This window comes from Myxine glutinosa, chromosome 2 (genome assembly GCF_964187855.1).
Source record: "Myxine glutinosa chromosome 2, kmMyxGlut1.1, whole genome shotgun sequence".
NCBI classification, from domain to species: Eukaryota; Metazoa; Chordata; class Myxini; order Myxiniformes; family Myxinidae; genus Myxine; species Myxine glutinosa.
In genome coordinates, this window is record NC_136262.1 from 15165657 (window position 1) to 15180503 (window position 14847).

The window sequence follows — 14847 nt, forward strand, 5'->3', positions numbered from 1 at the left end:
AGATAGTCAGGGGTTAGATGCTGTGGGTTAAATGTTGAATGCAGTGTTGAACAGGTGGGTCTTGAGTGATGTTTTGAATGTGGTGAGTGAGGAGGAGTCTCTGATGGTGTGAGGTAGCGAGTTCCAGAGGGTGGGAGCAGCGATGGAGAAGGCCCTGTCCCCCCAGGATCTAAATTTGGTCCGGATGGGGGGGGTCAGGAGGTTGGTACCAGCAGAGCGGAGGTTGCGGGTGGGAGTGTGTCTGGAGAGGAGGTCAGCCAGGTAGGATGGGGCCAGGTTATGGAGGGCTTTGTAGGTCAAGAGGAGGATTTTGTACTGGATTCTCTGGGAGATGGGGAGCCAGTGAAGCTTGTAAAGGACTTCACCAAATTGGTGAGTGTTTGTTTCACTTCACTTCACCTTTGGCCTATGTTGACCTTTTGACCTTTAAACCTCAAAGTGATTATCCTTCTTTTTTTTTTTTTTACCAACTCCACCATTTGGTGAAGTTTCATGAAGATCGGTTTGAAATTGTGACCTGTAGGCGATTGACAAACAGACAGACAGGCAAAACAAGAAGACGTCATGCAGAGCACGAAACTTGCAAAATCCACCCCTCCGCACAAAAAGGTTGCCATGGATACATCAAATTTTCAATTTCATTAATATTAAAATTGACGATCTTAATCAATGCTCAGGTCAATAGGATTAAAATTGATGATTTTAGAAGTTTGACCTTGAGTTGACCTTTGACGTTTTTACCTTAAAAATACAGACTTGGCATTTAATATGGAATATTTTTTTGTGGGGGTGAACTTACTTTTCAAGATGTCTTAGAACCAAAAGTTCATTGGAATAATGTTGAAATTATTCTAGATTTTGTTAATGTGACCTTTAAAAGAAACAAAAACCACATTTGACATTTAAAAACAAATAAATTGATCCTTGAAAGTGATGTACACTGATATCGAACTCAATTCACGGACAGTACTGTGTTAAACTTCTGTACGTTTTCCAGAAGTATCTCTTTATTTTGCAAATTAGCCAAAAAATTTTTTAACAAAAACAAAAGTTAAATTACGACTGGGATTACGGACAGTAAAATTACAGTTCAGTACTTCGTGTAACCCACACGAGCATTCTGGAGAGCACGTACACGTTGAGGCATGCTGTTCACGAGATTTGCCGAGGTTTGGACAGGAATCGCTTGCCATGCAGTGACAATAGCATGCTGCAATTCACGCACAGAGGTCGTCTGCTGGTCCAAGTGGTCGATTTGACGCGTTAATTCTTCCCACAAGTTCTCTATCGAATTCATATCCGGGGACATGGCAGGCCACTCCATATGCTCTACACCACGGTCAGCAAGAAAGTGTTGGATCATGCGAGCACGATGAGGCCGTGCATTGTCATCTTGGAAGACAAAGTTTCCTCGAAAGGCTGCACGAGCAAATGGAGGCAATGTTTCTTCCAGAATGGCCCTGTACTTGAACTGGTTCAGGTTTCCATTCAGAACAACCAGGTCAGTTTTTCCCCCTGCATGAAAAGCAGCCCAAGCGGTCACCCCACCACCTCCAGCTTGGACTCTTGGCACTATACAATCTTTGTTGTAGGGTTCATGCACTTGTCTGCGCAATCGGACGCGGCCATCTTGACGATAGACCAGAAATCTAGACTCGTCACTGAAGATCACGTGATTCCAGTGTCCTGGCTGCCATTGACGGTGCTCTCTGGCCCACTGCAATCGGCGCTGGCGGTGTTGTCTGGTCAGGCGTGGCTTTCTCAGGGGACGCCTGGCACGATAGCCTGCTTGAACCAGTCGTTGGTTGACTAGCCTTCTGGATACAGGCACATTTGTCAGTTGCTGCCACTCAGCCCTAAGCCGATTAGCTGACTTGGTACGGACATTGCGGACTAACCGGTGCAGCTGGCAATCATCCCTCCTTGTGGTTCTGCGGGGACGTCCTGGCCTTGGTATTGGAGTAGGGACACCCCTCTGAGCATTTCGTTTCAGGATCTTTGACACCTGACCTTGAGTGGTGCCATACTGCCGAGCAATAGCACGCTGTTTCATGCCGTAATTTCGTAAAGCCACCACTCCATGACAAACAGCATTGTCGAGTTGACGGACCATCTCCAGAGGAAACGGCAATAACTTTTGGAGACGTGCAGCAGTTGTTTTCCACTAATACAGAACGCAACAACCCTTGTACACCCAACTGTGAAGCCAATCGTCAAATGTACCTGTCCGTACATTTTGTCACGCCACCTGTGATATAATCCTGTTATTGACTTCTTGCTGTGACAGACAATCAGTGACATGGTTCTTTTAACAAAGAAATCACCGAAGCATAAAAGAAACTCACCAGATTGATATACTGAGTTAAGAAAGTAAACCCAAGTCAAGAAAAAAAAAATATTCCATATTAAATGCCAAGTCTGTAGTTGGTTTCCCAATTCAGTGAGGCACTATACAAATGCTGTTAAATTTTCAAGTCAATCGGATGAAAATTGACGTTCAGATGAAAATTGATGATTTTGGAAGTTTGACCGTGAGTAGACCTTTGACCTCAAAAATAGTTCGTTTACCAATTTATTGACTCAATGTACAAATGCTGTTCAATTTTCAAGTCAATCGGATGAAAAATGGAGATTTCAGAAAATCGACCTCCAGATGATCTTTGACCTCAAAATCAATAGGCTTCTCAATTGTGACGACCTCTACAACTTGGTGAAGTTTCATGACGATTGGTTTAGAATTGTGACCTGTAGGCGAGTGACCAACAGACAGAATAACAAACGCAACCGACCGATATACTTGAAAAATCTTCGATTTTCGCAAGTGAAAAGAACACTAATTGCAGTCTGACTGTGTGTGGTTGTCTCCTTGAATGTTATCTGACCACTGTCTATAGTTGTGTGTTGTATAACATGTTGTGCAAATCTCCTGTTGGTAATAAATATAAATTAGTTATTGTTGGAATTGAGATAGAATGTGAGCTACATGGGCAGAAAGGCCTTGTTCTGCAAATTCCGTTCATAAATACATTCTTATTTAAACAACGTACATCTATGACAATCTACCTGGTCTCGCACCCTACATCGTATCGTTATCTACCTGGTCTCACACCAAACATAGTGTCGTTATGTACCTGGTCCCACACTCTACATAGTGTAATTATTGTTATGAATTTTGGGTAGGGGGATATGTAGATCCAGGTAGATCTGCATTGGTATCATGCTCCGACTGTCGCAAAGAAGAAGTGTTACATATTTATGTGAATGTATGTGAATTCCCATTCAGGTCTTTGCTTATCCATGCATAGTAGATTAAGGGTTGTTGTGGTTGGAGGGTCAGGAGCCCTTCTGAAAAAGTGTCCGGAAACGGAAGTGACCGGAAACGGAAGAAAAAAAGCCACGAGGAAGAAAAGCGACGATTCTTCTTTTTCCTCGCCTCGCTCCGACGAAAGGTGGGATCGACCTTGCGCTGCGTGGAACAGCGGCGTTCCGAAGCCCGTCTGGCGAGAGGAGTTACCGGGACGTGTACCTACCCGGTGGAGACGTCAAGTTGACGTGGGGCCGTGCATCGACCCCGCGTCTGGCACCGTTCGCGGCACCGTCTAAACAGACGCGTACGGGTCGCACGTTGGGGCCTAACACGCCTTGCAAGCGGCGTGGGGCTTTTGGCTTGCTTTACCGTACCCGCTTCGCGTGGCCACGAGGGGCTGCAGCCGCGGTGCCTGGTACGATACCTGCCCGGTGGAAACACGTCCACCCGGGGTTCGTTCAACCGCCCGAGTGCGGCGACGCCGACCAGCATCTTGGTCAGGAGGGGCCCAGAGACATTGTGAGGGGCAGAGACCAAAAGGGGGTCGTGAGTACAGAAGTGGACACACATATATAAGATGGCCATCTTAATAACATAGGGAATTGATTGTGGATTGGGAATTGTTGATGGTTGTTTGTTGTGGATTGCTCGGGGAATATATCCGTGATTGTATCCTTGAAATTGTATGATATCCTTACCCTGGAAATATATCATTGAACATCAGTTTCTCTTGGGTGGAATTCATAGGGATTGCGTTGCGAAAGCGCCTAGATAATACTACTTTCTGGCGAAGGTCCTCTCATGGTCCGGGGGTCACTGAGACCAGGTAGTCACCGAGGGGACCACGTAACAGAATTGGGGGCTCGTCCAAATTACGATTCGCAATTGGGTCTACGTCCGGGATCTAAAAGTGTATTTGTATAAAATAATAAAATAATATTTTTATTAATTAAAATTTATTAATTAAGTATTAATTGGTAAATTTTTGGGGAAATTGGGGTAAAGTCTTGGGTGAAGGTTAACAGGTGTTAACGATAGTCACCATGGCGTTTGTGGCACAGAACTTTGCGGTAACACCGAGTGAGGCACAGTTCCGAGCGTTACTAAAGTCGGACCTCTTGAAATTGGCCAAACATTTTAACGTGGAGGTCCGAACTAATTTGAGGAAGGCAGAGTTGCAGGCCACGGTGATACAATCTATGGTGGGATTAGGAACATGGGACGAGTTAGCCTGGGAGTGGCTACCCGAAGAACCAGAAGACGTTGAGCTCCGGAAACTGGAGTTGCAATTACGGAGCCAGGAACGGATCAAAGAAGAAGAAAGGAAAGCAGAAGAGAGGAGAGAAGAGAAACAAGCAGAGGAAAGGAGAGTGGAACGAGAACTCCAGGAAAGGTTAAAAGAAGAAGAAAGGAAAGCAGAAGAGAGGAGAGAAGAGAAACAAGCAGAGGAAAGGAGAGTGGAACGAGAACTCCAGGAAAGGTTAGCAGAAGAAGAAAGGAAAGCAGAAAAGGAAAGATCAGAAGAGGAAAGGAAAGCAGAAGAGAGGAGAGAAGAGAAGCAAGCAGAGGAAAGGAGAGTGGAACGAGAACTCCAGGAAAGGTTAAAAGAAGAAGAAAGGAAAGCAGAAGCGAGGAGAGAAGAGAAACAAGCAGAGGAAAGGAGAGTGGAACGAGAACTCCAGGAAAGGTTAGAAGGGAGAAAAGCAGAGGAGAGGAGAGCTGCAAGGGACCTCGAAGCAGAGGAGAGAAAAGCGGAAAGGGAATTAAAGGAACGTGACATGGAGCTTCAGCAAGAAATCAAATGCAAGGAGCTGGAGTTAATGAGAGAACGGGGAGAGGCACCACCCTTGCTGACGGGGTCGACACCTAACCAGAAAACCTGGGATGTGGGCAGACATGTGAGGCTGGTTCCACCGTTCAGTGAAAAGGAAGTCGCGAAATTTTTTCCACACTTTGAGAAAGTGGCTCGACAATTAAACTGGCCGGAGGAGGCCTGGACCATACTCGTGCAAAGTGTGCTGGTGGGGAAAGCTCAGGAAATTTATTCGGCGCTACCAATGGACCAATGTGCAGATTATGAGGTACTGAAGAAGCACATCCTCAAAGCCTATGAGTTGGTTCCGGAAGCTTACAGGCAAAAATTCAGGAATGCCAGGAAGAGGGAGAGTGAGACCCATGTGGAGTTTGCCAGAGTGAAAGAAAACATGTTTGATCGGTGGTGTGAGTCAAAAGGAGTCGGGAAAGACTTCGAAACATTGCGGGACTTGATCCTGGTGGAGGAATTCCAGCAGTGTGTCCACGAGGACATCAAAGTGTACCTGCAGGAAAAGAAAGTACCAAAGTTGTGGGACGCAGCCACCATGGCAGATGATTATGCCTTAACCCACCGAATAGGGGTCCACAAACCTAACTCCTCGCCTAGACTTCAGCAGGGGAGTTATGGAACACCCGGTGCGGAGAACGACCTTACATGGCGGCGGCCTCGAGATGATTATGGGGACAACTATGATACCCCACCTGTTCGAAATCAGAGGGATGCGGGCCCAAGACAAACTTATAGTTCGGGGGGCCCGAGGCAGACCACGAGTTTTTCCTCCGGGCCTACTTGCGCTTTTTGCAAGAAACCTGGACACTTGATGTCCAGTTGTTACCGCATGAAAAGGGAAGACCCAGAGCGGAGTCCGACTATTACGACTCCAAATGCAATGGTCATTGTGAGAAATCGCCATCAAAAGGGTTACCAACCATTTATTTCAGAGGGGTTTGTGTCACGGGATGGAGCCTCGACTAACCGGAAACCGGTTAGGATATTGAGGGACACAGGGGCACATCAATCTTTAATGCTTGAAGGCATTTTGCCATGGTCCGAGGAGACGGCAACGGGGGATAGTGTTCGTTTACAGGGGATCGGGGGCGGTGTTAGTGCTCCCCTTCATGTCATCCATTTGGAGTCCGATTTGGTGTCAGGACCGGTCACCGTCGGTTTACAAGCCACGCTTCCTGTAGAGGGTGTATCTGTGGTTATCGGGAATGATTTGGCCGGGGGTCAAGTTTATGGTAACCTGAGGGTTGGTAAAGAGCCCAGCAGGGAAAATAACACCACACCAGCTCGGGATGGCGACAAAAGTGCCAAGTTATTTGTAGGGGGACTGAACTTCAAAACAGAGGAAGAAGTTCTGACCTCTGTCTTCAACAGATATGGGCCGCTGGTGGAAATGCGGTTGGTAAGAGACTGGGAAACGCAACAGTCCAGAGGGTTCGGCTTTGTCACGTTTGCCAGCACAAAAGACGCCAGAGAGGCAGAGAAGAATTGGAATGGCAAGGATTTGGAGGGTCGGACCATAACAGTAGGGAAGGCATTTCGTAGGCGTCGAGAGGTCTACAGGAGAGGACAACTGGGCGGTAGTTTTGGTGGTGGCCGCAGTCAATATTATTATGGAGGCTCCCTGAGTTACGGCCGCTCCCGAAGGAAGGATGGGCAAAGTAGTGGCCGAGAAGGAGACCGCTATTCATGGGACTACAGGGACAAGTGGTCCCACCCTAATTATTAGGGAAGTTCTGAGAAGTTGAAGCACTGAATGCGGCGGAGCCGCCGAGCCAAGATTCCTACACGGATTAACCGTGAACGCCGTTCCTAAAGGCGTCCATGTAGTGAACTTTCCTGCACGGACTAACCGTGAACTCCGCGTTCCTAAAGGCATCCATGTAGTGAATACTCGGCTTGGCCTCCCGGAAAAAGTGCTATCGATTTGCTTAACTTTGGATCTTTGATCAACCCCTTAACCTTCATTCACAAGAAACTGACGGTCAAAGTCAGAGGGTCATGAGATGGAGTTTGATTTGGCAGGGACAATGTCGTTGCGGGTGCTTAGTCCAGAGGGAGTAATCTGGAGGGGTTGTGGTGAAATTTTGGTTGCTTTATTTTTAAGTGATAACTGTGCCCGGGGGGAACTGATAATGTGGGGGGGTTGAGTTATCTGGTTTGTTTCTCCAAATTGGCCGGCAAAGAAAGTTTTCGCTGGGTTCAAACTTTCTTTCTTGAAGGGGGGGAGTGTTACATATTTATGTGAATGTATGTGAATTCCCATTCAGGTCTTTGCTTATCCATGCATAGTAGATTAAGGGTTGTTGTGGTTGGAGGGTCAGGAGCCCTTCTGAAAAAGTGTCCGGAAACGGAAGTGACCGGAAACGGAAGAAAAAAAGCCACGAGGAAGAAAAGCGACGATTCTTCTTTTTCCTCGCCTCGCTCCGACGAAAGGTGGGATCGACCTTGCGCTGCGTGGAACAGCGGCGTTCCGAAGCCCGTCTGGCGAGAGGAGTTACCGGGACGTGTACCTACCCGGTGGAGACGTCAAGTTGACGTGGGGCCGTGCATCGACCCCGCGTCTGGCACCGTTCGCGGCACCGTCTAAACAGACGCGTACGGGTCGCACGTTGGGGCCTAACACGCCTTGCAAGCGGCGTGGGGCTTTTGGCTTGCTTTACCGTACCCGCTTCGCGTGGCCACGAGGGGCTGCAGCCGCGGTGCCTGGTACGATACCTGCCCGGTGGAAACACGTCCACCCGGGGTTCGTTCAACCGCCCGAGTGCGGTGACGCCGACCAGCATCTTGGTCAGGAGGGGCCCAGAGACATTGTGAGGGGCAGAGACCAAAAGGGGGTCGTGAGTACAGAAGTGGACACACATATATAAGATGGCCATCTTAATAACATAGGGAATTGATTGTGGATTGGGAATTGTTGATGGTTGTTTGTTGTGGATTGCTCGGGGAATATATCCGTGATTGTATCCTTGAAATTGTATGATATCCTTACCCTGGAAATATATCATTGAACATCAGTTTCTCTTGGGTGGAATTCATAGGGATTGCGTTGCGAAAGCGCCTAGATAATACTACTTTCTGGCGAAGGTCCTCTCACGGTCCGGGGGTCACCGAGACCAGGTAGTCACCGAGGGGACCACGTAACAGAAGCACCATCTCGATGTAAATAAGTCAGGGACCTGTCGAGCCCGAATATCCGATTAAGCTTGTCTGTGTCCCCGCCACGAGGGGGCGGGGCTTGTTAACTAGAATTAGGGCATAAGGATAAGATTTCATTGCACGTCGTCCCCTCTGTGATCATTCCGGTGTCCCATATGGCAATGCACTCATATACATTAGTTAGGCCCATTAGCGCATACACACTAATTAACTTCCCTCTCATAATAAAACCTGACTGGAGGAACAAACAGGAAGCGACCACATACTACGGCGGCATGGCAGGCAAACATTGAACAGGCAGGCCGAGAGCCACACCCAGGAGAACTCGTGATTGGCCAGGGGAGTGGCGAGCTGATTGGAAGGGAAGCGCCAGTGACGTCAGAGGGGGTCTGATAAAAGTGAGCGGAGACGGATATTTTGGCTCTTCCCTCGTCTCTCTTCGCTCCTTCCTATCTTTGTCTCCGCCTTTCTCTTCCCTTCTTGCCTTCTCGTTCCCGTGTGGACCTTTGCTTGTTGAGCGCCGACGCTCATCCTCCCCTGTTGTTCTGGCTCCTGGTGCCTGTGTACGAGTGCGTGGCGTGGGACGGACCGTGCAGCGAGGCCGGTGTTCGTGCCAATTGCCGAGCGGTTCGCGCCGACCGGAGCCGCGTCGGCCGACGCGCTCGGAACCTGACCATCTTTGACGAGGACACGCACATCCAGACAGATAAGACGCATCACACAAACACAACGATTTATTTTATTATCCTTCCCATTTGTCCTGTTGTTTAAGTCTGGTGTGGGGACGTCCTGATTTAGGAGCATTATTTATTTATCGACGCGTCCATTGTTCTCGGGTTCCGAATAAGAAATCGTTTCTTTTTGTACATAATTCCGTTTTCGTTTGTGAGTTACTTTTCACAGGTTGAAGACTGCACTCGGGACCATCAGGTAAATCTCGCCGCTTCTTCTTCTTTCCTTCTTCCTCCCACGCATAGAGTGAAATCCGCCACTGACCCAAACACCTCAAGTAAGCTCGATTGCTATCCGTGATTTCCCGGTCTTCACCGAGGGGAATCACACGACATTATCTTCCTGGCCTCAAACCTTACATATTGTCATTATCTACCTGGTTTCACACCTTACATATTGTCATTATCTACCTGGTCTCACACCTTACAAATTGTCATTATCTACCTGGCCTCACACCTTACATATTGTCATTATCTACCTGGCCTCACACCTTACATATTGTCGTTATCTACCTGGTCTCACACTCCACATAGTGTCGTCGTCTCACACCTTACATATTGTCGTTATCTACCTGGTCATACACCTTACATATTGTCATTATGTACCTGGTCTCACACCCTTCATAGTGTCGTTGTCTACCTGGTCTCACACCTTACATATTGTCGTTTCAGATCCGGTTCATGGTGGTCTCACTGACCGCTGAGCCAGTAAGGGCAAATAGAAGAATTAGAAATAAAACCGTTCATATAAAACACGTGTATAAACATATACGAACACTACCTTTGTGCAGAGTATCGAAATGTAGCGGTGCAAAGGTGAGCAACAGGTTCTGCCCGATGAGCGGAGCGAGACGGAGTTGCAGAACCCAGCGAACCATGGGTACAATTCTGGAGGATGGGGTCACACCAAATGAAATTGAAACAGACATCACATGGATTCAATGCATCGAGTTTATTTATTCCATACAAACTGACAAAGTGGGAAAAGGACAAATTAGGTTCGGACAGGTAAACAGGTGAATGAAAATTGTGATTCAACACCGCATGTTTTGGTCAGATTACATTGTGGGTAATATTTTTGCGTTGGGCCACATGCCTGATCCCAATTTTAGCTATTTATAGAATGTACGACATAAAATAAAAAAGTATCTAATGAGAGGTGATAAACATTATATCGGAAGATAAACAGTCGATGTAAATTTGTATGCTATCACATGACTTCCGGTTGTCATGCTTCACACAAACCTGTCTCTTATGCATAACCACAATCTGTTTCCACCTCCCCCACCGAAGGTGCATGGACGCTATGTTTTCACCCCCCCTCCCCCCCCCCCCCCCCCGTTTTGTCCGTTTGCTACAAGCCAGATCAAAGCATCACAAATACTTGTATTGGTCGCTCTGGTTTGTTATTCTGTTTGGCTGTCTGTGTGTCAATCGCCTGCAGGTCGCATTTTTACTCCAATCTTCACAAAATGTAACCACCTGGTAAAGGTAGTCACAAGCGCGAAGCCTATTGTTATTGTGGTCAAAAGGTCAAGGTCACATAAATAATCAATCTTCATCAGATTCACTTGTTACCTACGGTATATATTATACTCGCAGGAGTACCCGGCGTTGCAGGGGGGGGGGGGGCAGAGGGGCAGGATAGGGAGGGGTGAGGAAGGGAGCAGGGGGAGTGGAAGGGGGAGGGGATGGTGAGGTGGGGGGAGACGGGGTAAAGATATACTACATATACATCTTTTGTGGGTGGGGGTGGCTTTGACAGGCCCCTCCGATTTGGGTGAGGGGGGAAGGGAAGTAAGAAAAATTCATCGGTGCAAAGAGTGCTTTAACCTCAGGTAAAAAATGACATTGTAATACCCTCTGCCACCATCACCAGGTGGCGCTACATGGCACACATTTACAGAGAGAATTCATGCCCCTCTCCCGGCCCCCCACACCCCTGCATGAGGCCGCGGCCACATAGCCTATGTTACCCCCCAGACAAAGTTGAATTTGTATTTGTACCTTAAGTAAAGTATACAGTAATACCCCGGCCTACGTCATTAATTGGTTCCATAAGCCGTGACGTAACTCGGTTTTTGACGTAAACCGGGCGTAATGCCTTAAAAATGCCTTAAAATGAAGACAAACACCGTAAAACTAGAGTAAATAACTCGCGAAAGTATGTAACTATCGATAAACATTAAAGAACACTAAAAACACATTTTAGTCATATTTTTTAATGAGTAATGAACACAATTGATAAATGAATTTGTAAAGAATAATAAATAAAATTAATACGATTATGTTATTCACCTTAAACTTGGCGTCTCTTCTGAACACAAAAAACACATTTTAGCCATATTTTTAAAAGAGTAATGCACACTATGTGCGGGGCTTCTTCGGCGACTCATCAAAACTAGTAGAGGCCTTGCGTTTCTCGACATTAAGTAGGAACTGATCCAAAGTCCCTTGAATTGTGCGCTTCTTCTTCTCAGTTAAGATGGTCCTATACGGGAGAAAAAGGTCGCTGGTGCCATTCATCATTTTTGCGAAACGCTCGGCGTTTGGGTCTTGTGCCTCAAATATTGCAAGACACTTGGAGAGGTCATAAAAACCTTTCTGCATTTCGGCTGCGGTGAATTTCCTTGGCTCTGGTTCTAGAAGCTCATCCTCTTCGCGGCGCTCTTCCTTCAACGCCATTAAGTCCTCATTAGTTAAAGGCTGCTTGTCTGCCTCGATCACACCGTCGAAATCCTCCTGCACGCGACCGCAGCACAGGAGAAAATGCATATGGCGTCGCCTTTGTTTTGAATGAGAACCAGCAGCTACGCGTACGTACAGTATACTGTACGTACATTTTTTAAATGTGCTTTTTATTGTATTTTTAATTGTTTTTTAGCTTCTTTTATTGTTAATTTATGTACTATTTTATTTATTTTAAATATATTTTTAAGGAAAAATTAATTGTTTTCACGTCCGTAGGAGTGACGTAAAGTCGCACATAATGACGTTCGCTGAACTGAAATTTACTCTAGAAGAGTGGCGTGAAGTCGGATTTGACGTAGGTCGAAATGGCGTAAAACGGGGTATTGCTGTATAAGTGTTTATAGCTGGAGTACCCGGCGCTGCTCAAGCGAAAAAGAAACATTAACATATTTGAAATGAGGGCAAATATAATGGAAAAGCAGTTACATCCAAATCAGAATCCATCACAAATATCAAATAATCATTTTACCTTTTAGTTTAATATATGCAGGATTGCAGGTGAATGTGCCGTTCATCACGTTTCTGAGTTGTTTATTGACGTTCAGGAAGAAGAAGAAGAAGAGGAAGAAGAGGCCGTACCACCAACTTCGACCACTTCCGGAAATGTTTGATTAATTTGTGTTCAAATGTCTGGTGATTGTTTTGTATTTATATATGCGAATGTGTACTTGTCTATAACTGTCATAAATCAAAAAGGCTTAGGCACTAGAAGTGTTTTTTCTTTTAATCCAAAAAAAACCGATCTTTAAAAAAAAATATATATATTTTTCCCTAAAACACACCCAAGCAATCACTGATGAACCTCTGAAAGTTTGACGAAGATCTGTTCAGTCATCTCTGAGAAAATGGCGACACAGAGGCAAACGGCTCTCTTATATAGTATATATACCATAAATGAACCTAAAAACAAAGGCGGAAGGTGAACCCTCGTCAAGGTAAAGATTCGGTCGCCCCATGTGAGCATGTCTATTAATTACGTACTTGTAGCGACCCATGGGTCCCCCAAGCGAGACCAGCAACAGAATCTCCTTGCTCCAGCCGGTGACATAACCGGCGGGCAAACCACGGCGCCGGGGTGGCCGGTCACGTGACCAGCAAAGCGTGCCGCGCGGGCGGTTATAATCCTTTGCACCTGTCAGTCACGTGACCACCAAAGCGCGCCTCGCCTGAGAGGCGTGGCTTTCGGTTTCGGTTGTGCTTTCTGGTTTTGATATATATGCAGCCCGATAAACGGGCTTTTCAGAGTTCCCGAGTTGGTTTTTACAATAAACATCTTCTCAGACGAGTTTGTGTCTTGTCCGTCACTTCGTCCGTCTCAAGCAAGGGCCCTGCTCTTCACTGGTGACCCCGAATTTATGACACGCGATGGACACCGCAGTGTCCCTCAAATTGCCCACCTTCTGGGAAGCACATGCCGCCGTCTGGTTCGCGCAGGCGGACTCCCAGTTCGCCTGCGTAGCATAACGGAGGACGCCACGCGATACCATTACGTGGTCGCCGCGCTTGGCTCCGCGACCGCCGCCCGCTGCCTGAGCTTCCTCCAGAACCCGCCCGCTGACGGCAAGTACGACGCCATCAAGGCACTTCTTCTGGGCGCTTTCGCCCTCTCCCCGGCTGAGCGCGCACGACGCCTGCTCGACCTCCTGAGCTCGGCGATACGCGCCCGTCCGAACGCATGGACTACATGCTCGCGTTGCTCGGCGAGCACCCCTCGGATTTCCTGTTTCGGGAGCTTTTTCTTCGCCAGCTCCCGGCCCAGGTACGGGTCGCCCTGGCAGGCACGACCATCGTGAACCCCTGCGACCTCGCCAAGGAGGCCAACAAGATCGATTCGGCGAGCCAGCTCGCCGGAGCGGCGAGCCAGCTCGTCGGGGTGGCGGCCGGGAGCCTTCCTGCCCACCCGCCCGCGACGCAGTTTCCTTCCCGGAGGCCGCCGGGCCGGCGTGACTGGCAGCGGCGACGCCGCGTTGCCCGGTCCCGACGCATCGACCGGAGCCCCCGCCGGACCCGGCCTGGTGTTATTTCCACGCCAGGTTCGGGCGGCAGGCCCGATCATGTCGACCCCCGTGCACGTTCGGCAAGTCGGGAAACGGGCGGGCCGGCGTTCCCTACCAGTAATGAACGCCGGCCGTTCCGGAAACCTGCTATTCATCGCGGACCAAGCGTCGGGGCGGCGCTTTCTCTGCGACACCGGCGCCCAGCTGAGCGTCATTCCCGCTTCGGCGGAGGACAGGCGGGCCGCCATTTGCGGCCCCTCCTTAATCGCGGCCAACGGCTCCGCCATCCGCACCTTCGGCCCACGCACCATCGCCCTCCGCTTCGGCAGCCAGCTCTTTCACTGGGAGTTCGTGCCTTGCGGGCGTCCCCATGGCTTTGCTCGGGGCCGATTTTCTGTGCGCCCACGGGCTGCTGGTCGACGTGAAATGCCGCTGTTTCGTCAACGCCGAAACTTTCAGCTCCCTGGCATGCGCTTTGAGCCGTTCCGCGCCCACCGAGTTTTCCTGCGTCCTCCCATTGGCAGACGACTTCGCACATCTCCTCACGGAGTTCCCGGCCCTCACGCGACCGACGTTTTCGGCAATCGCGGTGCGTCACGGCATCGAGCATCACATCCCCACTACGGGCCCGCCGGTGTACGCCCGGGCTCGCCGTCTCGATCCCGCCAAACACGCCGTCGCCAAGGCCGAGTTCGCCGCGCTGGAGCGCCTCGGCATCGTGCAGCGCTCCGACAGCGCCTGGGCCTCGCCGCTGCACATCGTCCCGAAGCCGGGGGGCGGATGGCGGCCATGCGGCGACTACCGCCGTCTTAACGACGCCACTACCCCCGACAGGTACCCCGTCCCGCACATGCAGGATTTTTCCGCCCGGTTGGCGGGGCGGACCATTTTTTCAAAAGTGGACCTGATTCGGGGGTACCACCAGGTGCCCGTCCGCCATCCCGAAGATGGCCGTTATTACACCTTTCGGCCTCTTTGAATTCCTCCGGATGCCCTTCGGCTTCAAAAACGCGGCACAGGCGTTCCAGCGCCTGATGGACGGCGTGCTGTGCGACTTGCCGTTCCTCTACACCTACCTGG

The 14847-nt window shown here is 49.0% G+C and overlaps 1 protein-coding gene across 3 annotated transcripts in view; it reads right to left on the bottom strand.

The window, feature by feature from the left end:
* SLC33A2 (solute carrier family 33 member 2) overlaps nt 1-14847 on the bottom strand; it is a 51062-nt gene that overhangs the window by 10786 nt on the left and 25429 nt on the right. For 2 of the 3 annotated variants that reach the window (XM_068108686.2, XM_068108684.2), the window contains one exon: nt 9801-9907. The exons of the other annotated variant lie outside the window; for it this stretch is intronic. In XM_068108686.2, the coding sequence (XP_067964787.2) occupies nt 9801-9907 (107 nt within the window). The remainder of the gene's footprint in view (nt 1-9800; nt 9908-14847) is intronic. 3 annotated transcript variants of the gene reach the window in all.